General features: G+C 35.1%; 2 protein-coding genes across 2 annotated transcripts; both read right to left on the bottom strand.

Moving 5' to 3' along the window:
- Positions 1-353: 353 nt before the first annotated feature.
- Positions 354-8,968, bottom strand: Spt20 (transcription factor Spt20 homolog). Its single transcript, XM_077437285.1, has 16 exons — positions 8,508-8,968; positions 7,317-7,619; positions 7,074-7,235; positions 6,769-7,008; positions 6,015-6,227; positions 5,754-5,921; positions 5,343-5,676; positions 5,095-5,234; positions 4,935-5,014; positions 4,651-4,864; positions 3,329-4,079; positions 2,972-3,246; positions 2,744-2,888; positions 2,155-2,268; positions 1,986-2,078; positions 354-1,898 (listed from the first exon to the last, which is right to left on the bottom strand). The coding sequence occupies exons 1-15, from the start codon at positions 8,541-8,543 to the stop codon at positions 1,987-1,989; spliced, it is 3,267 nt and encodes a 1,088-aa protein (XP_077293411.1). The 5' UTR covers positions 8,544-8,968; the 3' UTR covers positions 354-1,898; position 1,986.
- Positions 8,969-16,302: 7,334 nt separating this feature from the next.
- On the bottom strand, positions 16,303-18,257 carry LOC143915835 (LIRP-like). Its single transcript, XM_077436654.1, has 4 exons — positions 18,226-18,257; positions 17,990-18,002; positions 17,577-17,769; positions 16,303-16,529 (listed from the first exon to the last, which is right to left on the bottom strand). The coding sequence occupies exons 1-4, from the start codon at positions 18,255-18,257 to the stop codon at positions 16,303-16,305; spliced, it is 465 nt and encodes a 154-aa protein (XP_077292780.1).
- Positions 18,258-18,614: the final 357 nt, after the last annotated feature.

Here is an 18,614-nt window from a genome sequence, read left to right as displayed (position 1 = left end):
AATAATAATATCAATGTTTATGAACAATTTCTTTTTTACATGCATTTTTTTTATGAATATAACTGAATTTATTTTAAATAATCTTATTTTCTATTAAGTAATTATGTTAGTAAAATCACTATAAGCACACTTATATAAAGAACACTTAAAAACTTATAATCATAAAAATTCGTATACATAAAATAACAATGTTTGATTTGTATTAGAAAAATTATAAATTGTTTAACAAGTCCCCATAGACGTTATATTAGTTTATAAAGTTCACTTCAGATACAATTTCAAATCCAAATGATTGAAACTGTAAAATGATTAACTTAAATTAAATTTTGAGCTGGTAATAATACGAAAATGCTGAAGTTCACCGTGTTTTATTTTAATAAAATAACGATTAAAAACATTTGATATAATTGTAAATGAAATATCACATAAAAAAGAGATCTGAATTTATTCTCCCTCGTTCTATAATATGCATCTGGCAGAGAGTAAATCGGAATTGGCTTCCTTTATTATATTTATTAAATTATGTACTTTTTCTTTTCACTGAGATAGTTCTTTAATGACTCGAAAGTCGCGTTAAAATACCACACATAAACAATAAAACATTCTTTAAACATGTAACATCTAATAATTCAAAGATGCGTATTTATTCTATACAGTTAAATAGTACAAAAATTTTATGAATAATGAATGTACTTGTGTTATACATTCCTTATGTTTACTTTAACTTATTAATTGAACTAAATAAACATATTTTGTACTATTTTTGGATGCATAAAGAAAATTATTTATTGTCCACCAATACAAATTGAAGGAAATCATTACTACGGTTAGATAGGCCAATAGTTCAATTTGATAACTAACAATAGTAAGAGGCTTTAGTTTGACACAATTAAATCCCAATGTTGCGTTGTCATGGCATTTACGTCGAAAATTTAATATACAAATTTATGAATTTCACTTACATATATATATAATGCAAAGTGAAATATGTACCACTGAAATATTGAAATAAAAATATAAAAAAATTACATCTTTAAAATAATTTTTGTCATAATATAAATATGAATACACCTAAAAACCAAAACTTTTGATTTTAAGATATGTACATATCTACGTACGTATGATTTTGTTTATTCATAGTAAATCATGTTTATATAAAAACTTTTTGCTTACAATAACAAACCGATTATTTACAAAAAAAATCAAAAAGGTATACAATTCTTCACATACATTATATTAATTTTGAAAAATTTACGTTGGATTAGTGTGCAACTATACTAAATATTCGGTGGCAGTATTTTTCCAACTAAAATTATTACTATTTTACATCAATCGAATATAAAACAAATTCCACATATGTACATACTAGCATATTCATTTTCATTGTTTTAAAAAACAGTTTTAATTTATTTTAAAATTTCAATATAGTCGATTTAAAAGAAATACATTTATATAAAAAAGTCCGGCCGATTACATCATATAAATAAACACGTGTTCTGTACGTTTTCACTACAATACATTTTTTAATTCATAATTGATTGATAAAGAAACGAAAATAAAATTAGTATTAAACATTTTTAAATATTGCAGAGGTGTAAAATCGCATACACGTAAAAAGGGCAACAATGGGAACTGATTAAACAACTAATCTCGTACTATTATTAATACATACATACATATGTACACATACGAACAAATAAATAAAATATTTAATATATCAAGCACAATGTCACACATTTTATATAACATTATATTCAATACAGTCATCGCATGGCGATATTTCATTTAAATAAATACACCTTTATTATCATTGATTCATACATATATTATATTAACACAATCAGGTAAAAATATATTTAATCTACTTTCATCGTTGTGACGTGTGCACCATTGATTTTCTGAAATTAAAACCATACCACAAATCAGTCGTCGTAAAACTATCAAACATCAATTTTCACATTATAAATTGCTAAAGCTTTACCTACATTACTTATTAGGTTCATTAGGATTCGAACGTCTACGCTGCTGATGACCAAGACTCGCCGCTGCTTGCTGGCCAATATATTGCACTGGACCAGCTAAATAAAAAAATAATCATATATAAAAACTTTTTTTAATAAGATGTCTTTTGAAAATTTTTTCACAAGAGCCTACCTGGAACTGTAGAATTGGGTAATTTAGTGGATAACTGCCTTGGCGCAACCCTAGGACGTTGAGCGACCAACTGCAAAGGGGTGCCAGCTTTCACCCCACTGGTCATAAGATGAGCTGTACGAAAATGTTATAAAAATTAAAATAAAATAAATTAAATACATATACATATGTCCTTTTTACTTTATCTATGTACGTAGTAACAATAGATGAAGTTGTGTGATCATGCGAAAATTCGTACTCAAGATTTTGACTGATTCGAACTCGGAATCGATCACTGATAATGTTTTTATGATCTAGAAAAAATGTGTCTGTGTATTTTGAGAATTTTTTGCACACCGTTAGTCCTATCGAAATTTTTTTTAATAAAATCCGACAACCGAAAGTAGAACTTTTGTCTTGTGCAAGTTTCCATACATTTGCGCTCAATTTGTATCGAAAATGCTGTCATAGCTATTAGTATTTCATAATGCTGCCGGTATGTGTGAATATGTCTGTACAGTTCAAAATAAAATTTTGTTTTGTGACTTTTTTATATTCCTCAAATACATAGATAAAGTCATGGGTTGGTCACATCCGAATTTTTACTTACCAATAGGGAGAGATAGAAGACTCTGTGTCGACGGTGGTGTTGGCTGTGACACAGGAACAGATACCAACAGACCGGTAGATCCTCCGCCAGCCGTAGACACGTTCAGCGATAGAGATATTGGTTGTGGCAATCCAGGAATTTGAACCTAAAAACAACATTGTGTATATATGTGACCGAAAAAAATATTATAAAGAACGTTAAAAGAATACCTATATGTACATTAAATACCTGCAAATTTTGTAACTGTGACATAATTCCCAAAGACTGAGCCGTAGGTTGCGTTTGAGTCGACGGTGCCGGAGGAGCCATCAAGCGTTCTAGCAGAGCAGATTGTGGAGCAGACTTTTTATTTGCAACACCTTCTGCAATCGTCGTTCCTCCCGCTGAAGTTTTAGTCATTGCTGCCGGTGCACTATTCAGCAGATTTAAAATAGTAGCATTACTCGCAGTAGCATTCTGAACGTTGTTAGAATTCGGGTTTGACTTAGCAGCGGCACTTGCAGCTGAAATGAATAACTTAATGTTAAAAACATACAATACAACACTCTTATAATATATTCTTAAGCATTTCAACGGTATACAAACCAACTTGCTGCTGGAACTGTTGAGCCGAATTCATAAGACTAGTAACTAATGCACTGATGGCGGGATTGGTAGTCCTTTGTTTTAGTGGTGCAACTTTTTGGATTTGACCCACCGAATTAGACACACTATTGTTCTGTTGCGACACTAAATTCATGGACGCTTGATTTTGTAAAGTGACCGTTTGACCTTGGAGTGTGATTCCTTGCTGCCCTTGCAGAGATATACTCTGTTGACCCGGAACACTGATTCCTTGCTGCCCTTGTATCGATATACTAGGTTGACCTTGCAACGCGATTCCAGACTGAGTTTGCAACGTCACGTGTTGACCCTGCGTCTGAATTTGCGGTTGACTCGTTCCAACCTTTTGCTGTAGCAATTGACTTGAAAGTGGATGCTGAATGTGAATGATCGCCGATTGTAGCTTATGAGGGTTGATGGGCTGCGGTGGGTTGGTAAGTTGCTGGGCTAATAGCTGATTGGCCGTCTGCTGAGCGTTTTGAAGTTGTTGCAGTTGACTCGTCGCCTGCGGTGAGGTGATATGAACAGTCTGCAGCTGATCGCCACTTTGGTGTTTGAGCCCCGATTGATGTAATTGCAAATGCTGTATGGTGTTTAGTGTTTGCGTTTGTTGTTTAAGTCCTGCGACCGCTTGCTCCAGCTGACTAGGTACGGACTGCACCGGACTACCTACTGGAGCTTGATTCGCTTGAAGTTGCTGAACTGTCTGCGGTCCTGCTTGCAACTGTGCTTGCTAAAATTGACAGAAAACATTCCAAATCAGAGTAGCAATGTTTCACCCTTTAATCCCAAACTATTTTGCGAATTACATGCGAAATACTCCCAAGGCATTTCTTACAAAAATGGTAGTATTTATTGTATTTTTTATATCGGCTGGTATTAATTCTTTTGTAATGTCAGCTCCATGATATATAGTGTAATAAGTAGTATTATAAATAGGTTGTAGAAATAATAAATGAAAAGAAAAATTAATAAATACAAAAATTTATTTATCAAAATAATAATTTTTGAGTTTGAATAATTATAAATCTTTTATTACGAACTTTTTACTGTGGAAACTTATGTCATGTTAGTAGAAATAGTTCTTAGTAGATTTATAAAAAAAAAACAAAAGGGAAAATGAAAGGAAAAAATAAAAAAAATCATATATATGTATGCATATCCATATATCAAAAAATATCATACATATATAATTTAACAATTTTCGCCGATAGTGAATAAAAGATTCTATAGTGTTAAAATGTGTCCGGCCCCGTGGGATTAAAATTGTTAAAATCCATGTTCTAATTAAAATTGTAACATACAAGCAATGGTAGATTAGCAGATATAGTTCTCCTTGTAGCAGTGGGAGGTCCAGTGACTAAGACGACTTCCGGTGAAGGCGTTGGAGCTGCTACGATTCCAGTAGGAGACGGCACAGCGGGTGAAGGCGGAGGTACTTTTATTGCACCGACAAGTCCATGTTGCGATACAATTCCACCGCTAGCACCCGCTTGAATTGTAGTCGTAGCACCATTGCTAAAACGCAATTGAACGTGTTAAATTATACTTCGCTTGTATTTGTATAAACATTAAACAATCTAATTACTTTGTTAACGGTGCTGGAGTAGCAGCTGCTGCGGCAGCTAAAGATTGAGCTCGCGCTTGCATAGCCAACTGCGCTTGACCCTAAAATTATTATATACTGTCACAAAAAAAACCATATATAATATACATATTGAAATAGAATCATAATAATATACAACTACCATTTCCCTCATGCCGGCGGTATAAGAAACTCTTGGTAATTGACCGGGCACAAGATGTTTGATACGAACGGACTTTCTGCCCTCTTCCGTAAATATTTCAGTGAATTGCTGTATGTACCTATTTGCATGTGCACGAGTACCTACAAACGAAAATTTCGACATATGTAAGTAAATATTCAACATCATACAGAAATGATTCTCTTATACTGTTATATCACACTATAAATTAGCTAGTATAATATAAATACCTAAAGGGAATCTACAAGCAGATCCATTGCGTTCCCCTTCAACGTGATCCCTGTCCACATACAATTCACCGAGATATTCTTGATTCGACGGTCGTTGCAATATACTAAGTTTGATATGAAAAACTCCCGGTGCAGCGTTAGAATTGACAGCAGCTGAGGGAGCTGGAGCTCGCTCTGTCTCCAACACATACTCTTCGATAAGCTGCGGCGCACAGTCGGACATAGGACGTGGTCGATCGTAGGCCCTTGCCAATCTAGCCACTATATTGCCAACATCAGGCGGCGCAGTCAACGGGGGACTTTCCACACGCGGCGCAAGCACTGCACGCAAAACCTATAATTGACAATATCAAGCGTTAAAACATTCACTATTCACACTGCTAGATGCAAATATATAAGCCAGCTCCACACCTCGCTAGGTTTCTTGGGATACTTTGAAGAGGCTCGTGGGACTGGAGTACTCGATGATGCATTTCGCATCGACGTAGACTTTCCTTTTTGTTTATTGATCAAATCTAATAAGCCGAGTCCACGATACTGGGTAAATTGATCTAATCTTCGTTTCCGATTTATAGCTACCTATAAATTTATAAATACAAAAAAAATTGCTTATTATTCATATGAATCACAATGATACAAATGAAATAAAGTAAAAACGAATCATATTTTCACCTGTGAATATCTTTTCGCTTGGCGTCTTATATCAGGTGTGGCTAATAAATGCCTCTGATGATGAAGTCGAGCTGCCAAAAGACCAATAGCGGGTCGAGGCTCTAAACACAACGGTGGTGCAGTCGCAAGTACGACGGCAGATTCTAATAAAAGTCTTTCTTCTCGACCCCATGACCCAGCACGAGCAATTGCATTCACATCGCTTATAATACTCTACAATAAAAAAAAAAATATCTCAGCATTAATTATTTTACCCTAATATTTAACTAAAATACAATAATTTGAGTTTTGCAAAAAGGGTTCAAAACATGCTAGTAGTATTTTGACAACTGCACAATTTTTTTAAAGCATATTCGTATCATTATTTTTGTATCGTTAGTAAAACAATTTATAACTCAAAATCCTTGTCACCACAATGTAAATATGTATATCTTTTGGAAATAGTAATATTGACATCCATACATTAAGATCGTGAAACAAGTTTGATTAGCCTTCGTTGAAGATTTTCACCAACGGTTTTTTAAAACAGTCAGCGATAGTTTGGTAAATGTCAATGTCAATGGTTTCCATGCATTTTACATTCAAAATTTATCTTAATTTAAAGATGAGACGACCATCATATAGACTAAGATCCAGATTGTATGAAGGGTAGTTCAGTTCATGAAGTTTATAGTGGTAAAAATATTATTCATACGGGTTAGGTCGGTATTCATTATTAAAAAGTAGTACATTCATTGTTAAAATATCAAGATACCTGAGTAGTAGGCTTGAGCAAAACGTGGTGCGTATCACATACAAAACTTGGGTATGCCTGTCTGTAGTCCCTTATTTGAGCAATAATACAGCCTGAATAAAATAACGAAGAATATTCAGCTTCTAAAAGATCCAATAAAACTATAGGTAATTCTTCATTGTCAATATAACTAAGTAAGTCTTCCTCTTCATACGGCCATGTTGCTGTTTCTAATAACGTTTCTTCCGAGCGACCGTTACTCTGAAAAAATATTCACATTATATATTACGACTTTCGCAATTAAAATGCACTGGTTAAACACTTACACTTGTGCCATCAGTCGGAGGAGAGAGCATTTGTGTATCGCCATTAAGTTTCAAGGATATAGAATATCCTTTGTTCCCCGGATACAAATTGATGATTAAAACATTCAAATTGATTCTGGATAACAATTTTTCTAATAAATACGAATTAATTTTTAGTCCTTGCTGAAAGGCCAGAAAACATATGTTAATACACTAATAATATATTTAAAATTCACAATCTATGTCGTTAAAATTGAATCTAACATAATTTGCCTGCAGTGCATCATCCGAACTGAATTCCTCGTACAATTCACGCAATTTTTCGTGTATGTTGAATTTAGCTTTCTTTTTTACGGGACTAGAACTTTGAGATGATTGCTCTCGCTTTCCGGGCGAAAAATTGTGAGATGAATATTGTTCGATGGGCCTCTTTCGTCCAATGTTTCCGAAATACTGTTGATCTGTATCCCAAGTTCCGACACTGTGATCCAAAGACCCATCATTACTATCCATATCATTATTGAAATCGAGAGATTGCGTATTCCATCTAGCTCGTTTCAAAATAGCCTGAAATAAAAAAATAATAATTTCATCAATTTGTTACACATATGCAAACATATAAACAATGCATCTATGAATATATTTCACAATCACACTTCAAATATATTAACGTTTATAAAATCATACAAGCAATTTCAAGAACAACTTTGTACAATGTAAGCATTAAATTTGATAATGGCTAAAATATCCACTGCTATATTGAATTTCATTCCTTTGTATAGTCGCATATTGTATAGTCATCAAAAAAATACTGGTGATTATATTACTCACGCTAGCTAAATACTATTTGAAAAGTGTTACATTACATTATAAAAAGATGAATTTACAACTTGTATAAAAAATGAAGTGGCAAAATGTATTAGAGGCGTGGGTTGGTTCTATCAGGCAAAATTACATCGATATTCTTATAGTTTATGAAATATTAATCGATTACTTCGTTGCACATATTTCAAATATGTGGTAATTTCTCCAAAAGGACAAAATCCACTCGGAGAAAGCGTTCAAATGCAACTAAATTATATGCAGTCTTGTTTACCATAATTTAATTCGACGAGTTTGTTTTCAAACGCGACAAAATGTATTCACAATGTAGATAGCTATATATATATATATGTATGTATATGGAGGTAGCTTCGTTGAGAGAAATACGAGCAATTGAAATCATCAATATGCAAATAGACTTTGAAAACATCAGAAATTCCCAAATTACGGCATTATATACAAATACAACAAACATATGACGCACACACACACACACACACACACATATAGATACATATAATGCATCGCTTTGTATTTATTTACATGACAGTGTTTGGGGAGTGAATTAAAGGCTTTGAACGATGGAGTGTGTAATGAGAGTGCGAATAGATGTATAAATGTGTGGGGTATAACCTCGGCTTCGGCAGCCGCTGCTACCAGGCCATTCATTTTGCGGCGAAGGGAGAACCACGAGTGGAGAGAGACGAGTGCGAGTGCGAGTGCGAGTGCGAGTGCGAGTGCGAGCGGTGAGAGACATTCGCGGGGAGGGGAGGGCGCGCGCCCACCGGCCGGCCTGCGACCATCTGAGCTGATGCTGGAGCTGGAGCGGGAGCGGGAACGGGAGCGGGAGCGGGAACGGGAACGGGAACGGGAGCTGGACGCTGGCGGGTCGCGAGTCTTGACAGACAACGCTCGTGCCGAGATGCTGACGCGAACGTAGTCGGAGAACGCGATGGCAAGGTGTGGGCGGGTGGCGCAGGCCGCTGCCGGGGGCGGCTGGTCGAGGGGGGCGGCCGCCACAACAAGCAAACGTCAAACGGCCGTCAACGTGGCCCATAGACAAGTAGCACGTGCGCCGCGCCGCGCTCAGCACTGCGCTAAATCAACACTACTCCTCTCTCTGACAAATGATTCGCTCGTCTATTCAATGCAAACAAAATCACTATATACATGAATTTAAATATAAAAACAAATAACAAAATTAAAAAATAACAAAATAATATTTTATTAATTTTTAACATACATATGTACATAATTCCTTTTGGGCATGCTTGGGTATAATTCCCTTGAACTTCGGAGAAACTTCTCATTAATTCGTTTCGTTCTCCTGCTCTTACGTGGTAATACGTCATGCCCGTTGTTGCTGGAGCAGTTGGGGCTTTATGTCCCTAATCACTATGTGCGTGGTAGACATCATCATTTGCTGGCTGTACCTCCTGCCCGCACAGTCCTTTTTCGAATAGCTCCTATTCCAAGAGCTATCCGACTTCTTAATGAAATCGTTGCTGCCGAGACTGAATGTGATATTTTCCACCTTAGTGAGCGTAAATTGTCGGAAATTACTCTAACCCATTTATCTGGTAGTCTGCGCTCATCATTGTTTTCATGATTGATTGTGATTTATGAGTGAAATTTTGAATAACTCTCTTCCATTTGGGCCTTACAGGGATGTTTTGTATTTGTAGTTGTTTCTTACATATTTATTGAAACTGGCTGTAGGTGCAAGGCATTCCTTATGCTATATTTTATTTGATATTTTTACTTCATCTGTTATTATTAAATGCTATTTTTTATGTATGTATGGATGTATTTATGTTTATGTTTAATTGTTATTTTGTTTTTTTTCTTTTTTGTGTTATATTTTTTGACCATTGTGGCGCTTTAGGAATTCCTGTTATGCCACAATGGTCTGTTTAAAATAAATAAATAAATAAATAATGGTTCGGTGATTACTAGTCAAATGTGAACCGGTCACAGGATAACCGGCCGCTCTAGATCGGTCATACGTGATCACCCGTCACACTAAAATCGGTCAACCAGTTTTCTCGTGACCGATTTTAGGGTGTGACCAGCTTTCTCGTGACCAGTTTTAGTGTGACGGGTGATCACGTGTGACCTATCTAAAGCGACCAGTTGTCCTGTGACTGGTTCACATATGACTAGTAGTCCGTTTACCGTACATAATATGTATGTAGCGTGGACGTGTGAGAAAGACGCAGTGCCTACGTCCACAATACCGATATCTACACCCGGGGTCTACCTCACGGACCCAAATTTGAAACGCCCGAAAACGCAAAGATCGAAAGTCGAAAGATAATGTAGAGATATAGCACGACTTGTGATATCACCTATTTCCCTCATCGAACTTAATCTGTACAAATGACATCATCGTGTCCTCTTCTCGTACACGAAAGTTAGCCGTGGCCGAAATACTTCGTCCAGCTTACCCATAAAGGCGATTCGACTCGCTCCAGATACGCAATCACGAGTACACGGGAAATCCCAAGGAGCTGCACAACTACGCATCGAGCATCGAACACAAAGGAAGACCTCGACCCCGTCGGAATCTTCCAGAACGTGATCTCACCAGCCCAGCTACGCGTTGCTCAAGCAACACCTTTATAAACCAGTGCATCGTCCCCAGATGCCAGTGAGCTTCAGGAACTCGACCTAGCTCGTTCCAGTGAATCCTTTACCTACTTCGCTGTACATACAAATACACCTGTATTAATCGAGTAATAAAGATCCTCTTCAAAATTCAACTGAATTTCCATAGGCTGGGAAAAGGTCCAACACCTTCAACCCCCCTATAATAATAAAAAGGGTGCATGGTAAACGGTACATACTCACTTAATTTGCGCGAGCAGGATACAACAGGCACAAGAGGAACAGGCTTTTCCTCTCGTATTAATGTGCGCGCGCAGAAGAGTCGCGTCGCGCTACCCATCGAAATCGGTCGCGTAGTCGGTGCTCGATAGTTCTTTACCATTTAACCATTTAACCCACCCCTTCCATTCTTATTATTGCTATATTCTAATTTACTATATTTTATAATAAAAACAATAAACAAAAAATGCTGGTGCACGTGATAAGACACTACCGCCGTGCGGCATGCCGCACGTCGGAGGCAAAATTGCAATACTCAATATTTAAATATTTAAATAAAATAAATCAACCAAGTATATGTACACAATGCCCGAAACAACCATAAATACCTCTACAACTCCTACACTAACGACCACACGACCTGCTACTTCAAGTTCCACCAAACTAATTCAGAGGAAGCTCGACGAACAATTCCTACATCGCGGGAGATGTAATTCCACAGGAGACAATCCAACAAGTGACTTCGTGTTCACAGAGAGGACAGAGGAGGAAAAAAGGGCTCCTGAATGGCAGCAAGTTCCCACCCAGAGAAGCAAAAAGCGGAATCTGGAATCACCGTCTCCAGAGTCACGAATCAAACTTAAAAATAGATACTCGTCGCTTAATCAAGACTGCAATGATCAAGATTTCCCAACACAGAAAAAAGTAAACAAACCCCCACCAATATTTTTATATGGGATTAAAGATATTTCCAAGATGATAGAGCTATTCGAAACAGCAACAAATAAGGAGGACTTTTCTATAAAGTCCACCACAAAAAACCAAATCATTATAACATGTAAGAATGCAAGCACATACAAAAAGGTAATAGATTTGGTAAGATCAAATGCACTAATTGGACACACATTTACGAAAAAAGAAGAAAGGTGTACAAGAATAGTGATAAAAAATCTTCATCCCTCAACTCCACTGGAAATTATCAAAAATGAAATAGAGGCAACCGGCAACAAAATCAAGGAGGAAATTATTAACTGTAAATACGGCCCTAATAAAATACCCACATCTACATTCTTTGTAAACTTGGAACCTGGTGAAAATAATAAAATAGCTAAGCAAATTACAAATATTTTCCATCAAAAAATTGTAATCGAAGAACCCAAAAAAAAGACAACAATTGTCCAATGCTACAGATGCCAGCAGTACGGACATACAAAAAATAATTGCATGCGCCCGTTTAGATGCGTGAAATGCGCCGAAGGACACAAAACATCCGAATGTCCTAAAACAGACAAAAACACACCAGCCAAATGTGCATTATGTCACAATGAACACCCAGCAAACTACAAAGGCTGCAACGTTTACTTAGAAATCATGAAAAGAAAAGGAAAAACAAGAAATCAACCACTTCAAGACAAAATAACAAATCATTACAACGAAATAATCCCCGTACAAGCCAGCTAGCAAGCGCAAGATATAGAGCATAACCAAACTAAGCAAGATGGAAAAAAGCAAAGACAGTACGCCGATGTTGTGAAGAATGGAGCCAACGAAATGGAACCACACCATATACCCGGAGATCTGCTCCACGAACTGATCCGAAAACAGGCAGAAAAAATGGACACTCTCATACACCAAATGGGTACCCTAATGGGACTGATCACAATGCTAGTGAATGAACTATGTCAATAAAAGCACGAATCACTCAAAAAATAACATCCCTATTATTAGGAGTTAAAACAAAAATACTCGAAAAATATCAAAGGCATTAAATCACTTGGAATCGCAGCATGGAATATCAATGGTATAAACAATAACCGAGAAGAATTGGAAATCCTTATCAAAACACAATTTATAGACATAGCATTGATCTCAGAAACTCATCTCACCGTACAAAAGACATTCAAATTACATGGATATTCAGTATACAAAACTAATCATCCTGATGGAACTGCACATGCAGGTACCGCAATAATAATAAAAAATACAATAAAACATTACGAACTATCTGAATATAAAACTGAACATATCCAAGCAACATCAATAAATGTGCTGGACTGGAGAGGACCATTAAATATCACAGCAATTTACTGCCCACCTAGACACAAAATAACTACAGAAATGTACAATGACTTCTTTAAAACTCTAGGACATAGATTTATCATTGGAGGAGACTGGAACGCAAAAAACACTAATTGGGGCTCCAGAATTACACTACCAAGAGGCAGACAACTGAAAAATAGCATTGATATGAATTCTATGCATACACTGTCGACAGGAGAACCTATATTCTGGCCAGCCGATGTAAACAAAAACCCTGACCTGATTGACTTTTTTATAGTCAAGGGGATGTCTTCGCTGTATATGAATGTGGAAAATTGCATGGACGGTTCGTCTGATCACTGTCCTATCATAATAAGATTGAGCACAACACCAATTCAAAAAGAAAAAAGACAAACACTGTGCAATAAACAAACAGACTGGGAAGCATTCAAAACATACTTGGAGGAAAATATTAACTTGAAAATACCACTTAAAACAGGAAATGAAATAGAAGATGCAACTAGATATATAACTAACTTAATACAAATAGCAGCCTGGAAATCTACGCCCTGTCAAAACGAGAACACAAAACAGAATCTTAACTACCCCAAAGCAATAAAAATAAAAATACAAGAAAAACGAAGATTAAGAAGAATATGGATCTCAAGCCGATTACAAGCAGATCGCAAATCATTTCAAAAATCATCAAGAGAACTCAAAATAATGCTAAACGAAATTAAAAATGAATCCTTCAACCAATATTTAAGCAACCTGACATCCAAAGCGAATGAATACTCGCTTTGGAAAGCTACTGGGAACTTCAAGCGACCACAGCAGTCAGTTCCACCAATACGCAACCCAAATGGCGGATGGGGAAGAAATGACGATGAAAAAGCCGAAATTTATACAGAATTTCTTCAGGATGTATTTAAACCCAATGAAGCAGAAGATGAATCCGAGGAAGAGATAGATAAATTTTTAAAAACAGATTTTCAGATGTGTAAACCCATAAAGAGCATAACACCTAAAGAGATTATAAAACACATAAAAATGCTAAATCCTAAAAAAGCTCCTGGATTTGATCTAATCACTGCGGTAATTTTAAAAGAACTACTGAGGAAGGGAATCGTATTCTTAACTATGCTGTTCAACAGTATTTTAAGAACATCATATTTCCCAGCGCTCTGGAAAGTGTCTCAAATCATGATGATACCTAAGCCCGGCAAACCCCCAAACGAAGTATCCTCTTATAGACCGATTAGCTTACTGACCTTGAACTCAAAACTATTTGAGAAGATACTACTGACTAGAATCCTACCTGTAGTAACGGAGGAAGGAATAGTTCCAGAACACCACTTTGGGTTCAGAGCAAACCACTCCACAATCGAACAGGTCCATAGAGTGGTCCAAAAAATCAGACAAACTCTGGAAGATAGAGAATACTGCTCTGCAGCCTTCTTAGACATACAACAGGCATTTGACAGAGTCTGGCACAAGGGGTTGCTATATAAGGTCAAAAAGGAGCTCCCACACACTCTATACACAATTATTAAATCGTATATCGAGGACAGAATATTCCAAGTGAGACAAGGCGAGGCGTTTTCAAAGCTATACAAAATCAGAGCGGGAGTACCACAGGGATCCATTTTGGGACCAATATTATACACGATCTACACAGCAGACATCCCAACACCAAACAAAAATGTCACAGTAGCAACGTACGCCGATGACACAGCATTCCTAACAAGTAGTAGCGACCCCACGCTCGCATCGGAAGTGCTACAGGATCAATTAAATGGCTTCCAAGAGTGGATGAAAAAATGGCGAGTGAAGGCTAGCACTGGCAAATCTGTTCATGTGACATTTACACTTCGACGAGGGAACTGCCCAGTAGTCAGACTGAAAAACGATGAACTGACTGAAAGTACCGCAGCAAAATACCTGGGTTTCACCATTGACAGGAGACTGACATGGAAAGATCACATCAAAAATAAAAGACAGGAACTCACCCAGCGGCTACACAAAATGAACTGGTTGATAGGAAGAAAATCCAGTCTAACATTAGAGAATAAAATTTTAGTACATATATAAGTCAATCCTAAAGCCAGTCTGGACATATGGTATCCAACTATGGGGAACGAGTAGTAACTCTAACGTGGAAATCTTACAACGATTCCAAAATAAAGCCCTTAGAATAATAACAAATGCCCCATGGTTTGCGAGAAACACTGAAATTCATCAACATGTATCTATACCATCAATTAAAACGGAAATATAAAGTTATACAAAAAACTACAAGCGTAGACTCGAAACCCACTCAAATGAGCTGGCAAAAGCTCTTATAAAGTCTAGTGCAAAAGACACTAGACGAAAGCGCCGCAGAGTGCTCGAGTAATGGATAAAAAGTTGGCAATTAATGAATTGCCAAATCTTCTGATAAATTAAATTGTTATAAAATCTGCTTATGACCGACGGGTCGATTGCAAATAACTTAATAAAATAAAAAAAATAAAATAAAAAAGGAGTAAACTGTCACTTTCAGTTGACGGATGCTTACCAAATTTTGTACATAGCTTGGTATTAAACTTAAACTTCTAGATATGAGACTTCAGTTTAATAAATCGAAAGGTTTCTGAGAAAAAAATATTTTATAATTAATTTCCCATGATCTGATCTAAGCGAATTTAGTAGGACCCGAAAGGATTCTTTTCTGAATATATTATGTAGATAAATTCTTACATAATAACGATTAGAATTGAGAATTTTGATAAAAAAAAAGCACTTAAATTACTTTCCATAAAATACCAACCATTCAATATACATAAGATGGTTAAATAAATTTTAATGTGTTGTTTTTTTTAGATATATTCTAAATAATTGAATTCAAGTACAAAAATTCAACAAATGTATGTATATGTATATATAAATAAGCGGTATTGTGGTACTATAATAGCGGAATAATCAAAGCTTATCCGATTCATTATTTTTATATTAATTTGTGGAAGCGTGTTGGAGAGACCTTAATCCAGCAGTGGATGGCGAATGACTGTAGATGATGATGATGCTATCAACGATATATTTTTTTAATTTTATAGTAACTCATAAGGCAAATGTACAAAAGTGGATAAGTATTCAAACACAGATTATATTTGGATTAATTTAATGTAATAAATAATTTAAAACACAACATAAAACAAAGATCACATTTTAACATTATAATATAATATAAGAATTCTTCAGCACTTATCATTACAAAATGTATTAAACAAAAAAAAAGGAAACAGCCACATATACATTTACATACATTTTATAATATATTATAAGTACTTTTAATTTTATGGACAAATATTTAAAATATATACAAAAATATCATTTTCAATGTACAAATATGAATTTATATATAGTATATTATAGAATTTATATATAGTATATTAAAGAATTTATATATAGTATATTATAATAACAAAAGCATACAATGATTAATCTTAATGCGAAAAGTCGAACATTCTCAGATGATTTTTGGTTTGGATTTCAATACGTGTTAGTCAATGGCGCCGGCAGTTCAAACTCCACAATAGTTTTGCAATTCCTTTAATGAACAGGTTTTCTTGCAACATTCGTCGTAGATTCCTCGTCTGTAACGATAATGACCATAAGCAATGCGCCCTCCCGAAGAACCACCAGAGCCAGTGCCCAAAAATGATGCAGCATTCTGTTGAGACAAGAAGGGCCAGCTTGGCTCTTCCTGGGATTGCTCATATGCGTAATCATCGCCAGACATCTCACCAACTATTAAAAAATAAAACATAATCATAAATGTCTGAAGAAACCATTTAATAATAATCAAAATGGCGTCTCTTTATTTTGCTTGACTTAGAATAAAATTTTGAGGCACAGTATAAATCACAGTATAAAAATGATCGAAAAGCTTGTCCATACATAATCTTCAAAATAAAAACACTCAAGATAGATTTATCGAAAATATGGTATGCGTTTTATAAACCGTTCACAGAATAGTTTCCATAGAACGGTAGTTTTAGTAAAATTATATTAAAACCGCGTATAAAAATGCTTTAAAAAAGTACAAGTTCGCATACATTAAACTCAGCATGTGAGCAAGTCCTTTACGACTCGCTCACATGTTGTTTTAAGTATGCATGGTTTTGACATTAGATGCATTTTTCAAGTACCATGCCCCATTTCATTTAACTTAGCAGCTATTTGTTAGTCAGCTAAAATTTTATAAGGTTTAACATAAAGTTTATTGACCAATAGGAATCGAGATACAAAGATTTCCTACTGTAAAGCTATATGAAGTACATAGTACATGTATACGCAGCATCCTATAGAAAAGTAATCTTCGTAAAATAGCTCGATTGTTAGATATAAAGTAAACTATCAAGTATAATATAAATTTTTATTTTTGGAGTATGACTTTTGGACATTTGCACTGTAATTAATTTAATTCGTGTCAACATTATTTAAATAAATAAAACTCATAATATAATCAATACAAAATTGTACGATAGACAGTGACAATTTGATGATTTTAGCATAATATATTGAATAATTTTACTAAAAACATAAATCTTGTTATCTGACGTTGCAGATTTTGAATAAAAGCTTTGTGGCTTATTGGATTATATAGTCGAGTCACTGTTGGTTTTGTACTGTGAGTAAAAAGCTAAATCTTGTTCAGTCCATTACCTGCTAAGTTGACATTAATGCATCGACGATATGAACATGTTTATTATGATAGTACAAGCCTTTTTTCATTTAAATAATAATGCTTACGAGTACATCAAATTCAAATTTAAATAAAGATTGAATACTTACATGCCACATCCTTTTTAGAATTGTTCAGCCATTCATTATACCGTCCACGACAGACTAGAGATAGGGTGTTGGCGAGGAATGATCCACAAAATTTACGCCTCTGATCTTGTTTTCCCATATGAAATATGTCGCTCTGAGTATTGACTGCACTAACAGACAAGCACACAAAACCGACCAACCAAAGAAAATTCATCTGTATAACAGAATACAAACATATTTGTAAAATTTAATATATATGTAGGTAATAGTTAATAAATGAGCAATTATAATTTTATTTTTCCTTTTCATATTTTGTAAATTATTAGGTTACCCCAAAACAATACAAATTGGCAAAATAAAAACGATTTAAAAAATTATCCCATAAAAAGTAATAGTGAAAATATTGTAATGAAAAATAATGAATTATAAAGTACATCTTTACTAAGGCTTAAAATGCAACTTTTATAATTTATAAAATTTGAGAAACAATTATGATGTAATGTAAATATGAGATTTTATTGTAATAATAGTAATTTAATTACTAGTAACAAATTATGGTATATGAGAGTGGAGCTACGAGACCAACCTTTGAAGCGTTAGAGAAGATCGACGATCAAAACGAAAGTGATGCTTATCCCAAGATTTCACCCAATTTTATAGTTGTTCATACCTGAAAACTGGCTGGTGTAAGTGAGTGTTCATGGATGAAAGAGGCTGCCTCGCAGGCTCAAAAACAGGAATATGTGTACGTAAAGTATTTAATAAAAAACATTAAAACATATACAAAAGTCATACTATTTATTCCCAAATACCAACCTACATATGATCAATTTTATCTAAATCGCTCTATTATTACAATATTTTTTGAAATTGTGAATAGATAATGGGAGAAGAACCATTTTATCGCTTTTATCATTGGCGGATACAAAGGAGGTGCCATGGGTGACATGCCCCCCCCCCCCCCTATTAAATGAATTTAACTTTATACATATACTAGTGGTTTTATCCGGCTTCACTCGGTATATAAATGTAATATAATTTGTATTTTAAACCGCTTAA

The sequence above is a fragment of the Arctopsyche grandis genome, chromosome 8, assembly GCF_051622035.1.
Source record: "Arctopsyche grandis isolate Sample6627 chromosome 8, ASM5162203v2, whole genome shotgun sequence".
Classification (NCBI taxonomy): Eukaryota; Metazoa; Arthropoda; class Insecta; order Trichoptera; family Hydropsychidae; genus Arctopsyche; species Arctopsyche grandis.
This window is presented reverse-complemented; position numbering and strand designations above follow the sequence as displayed.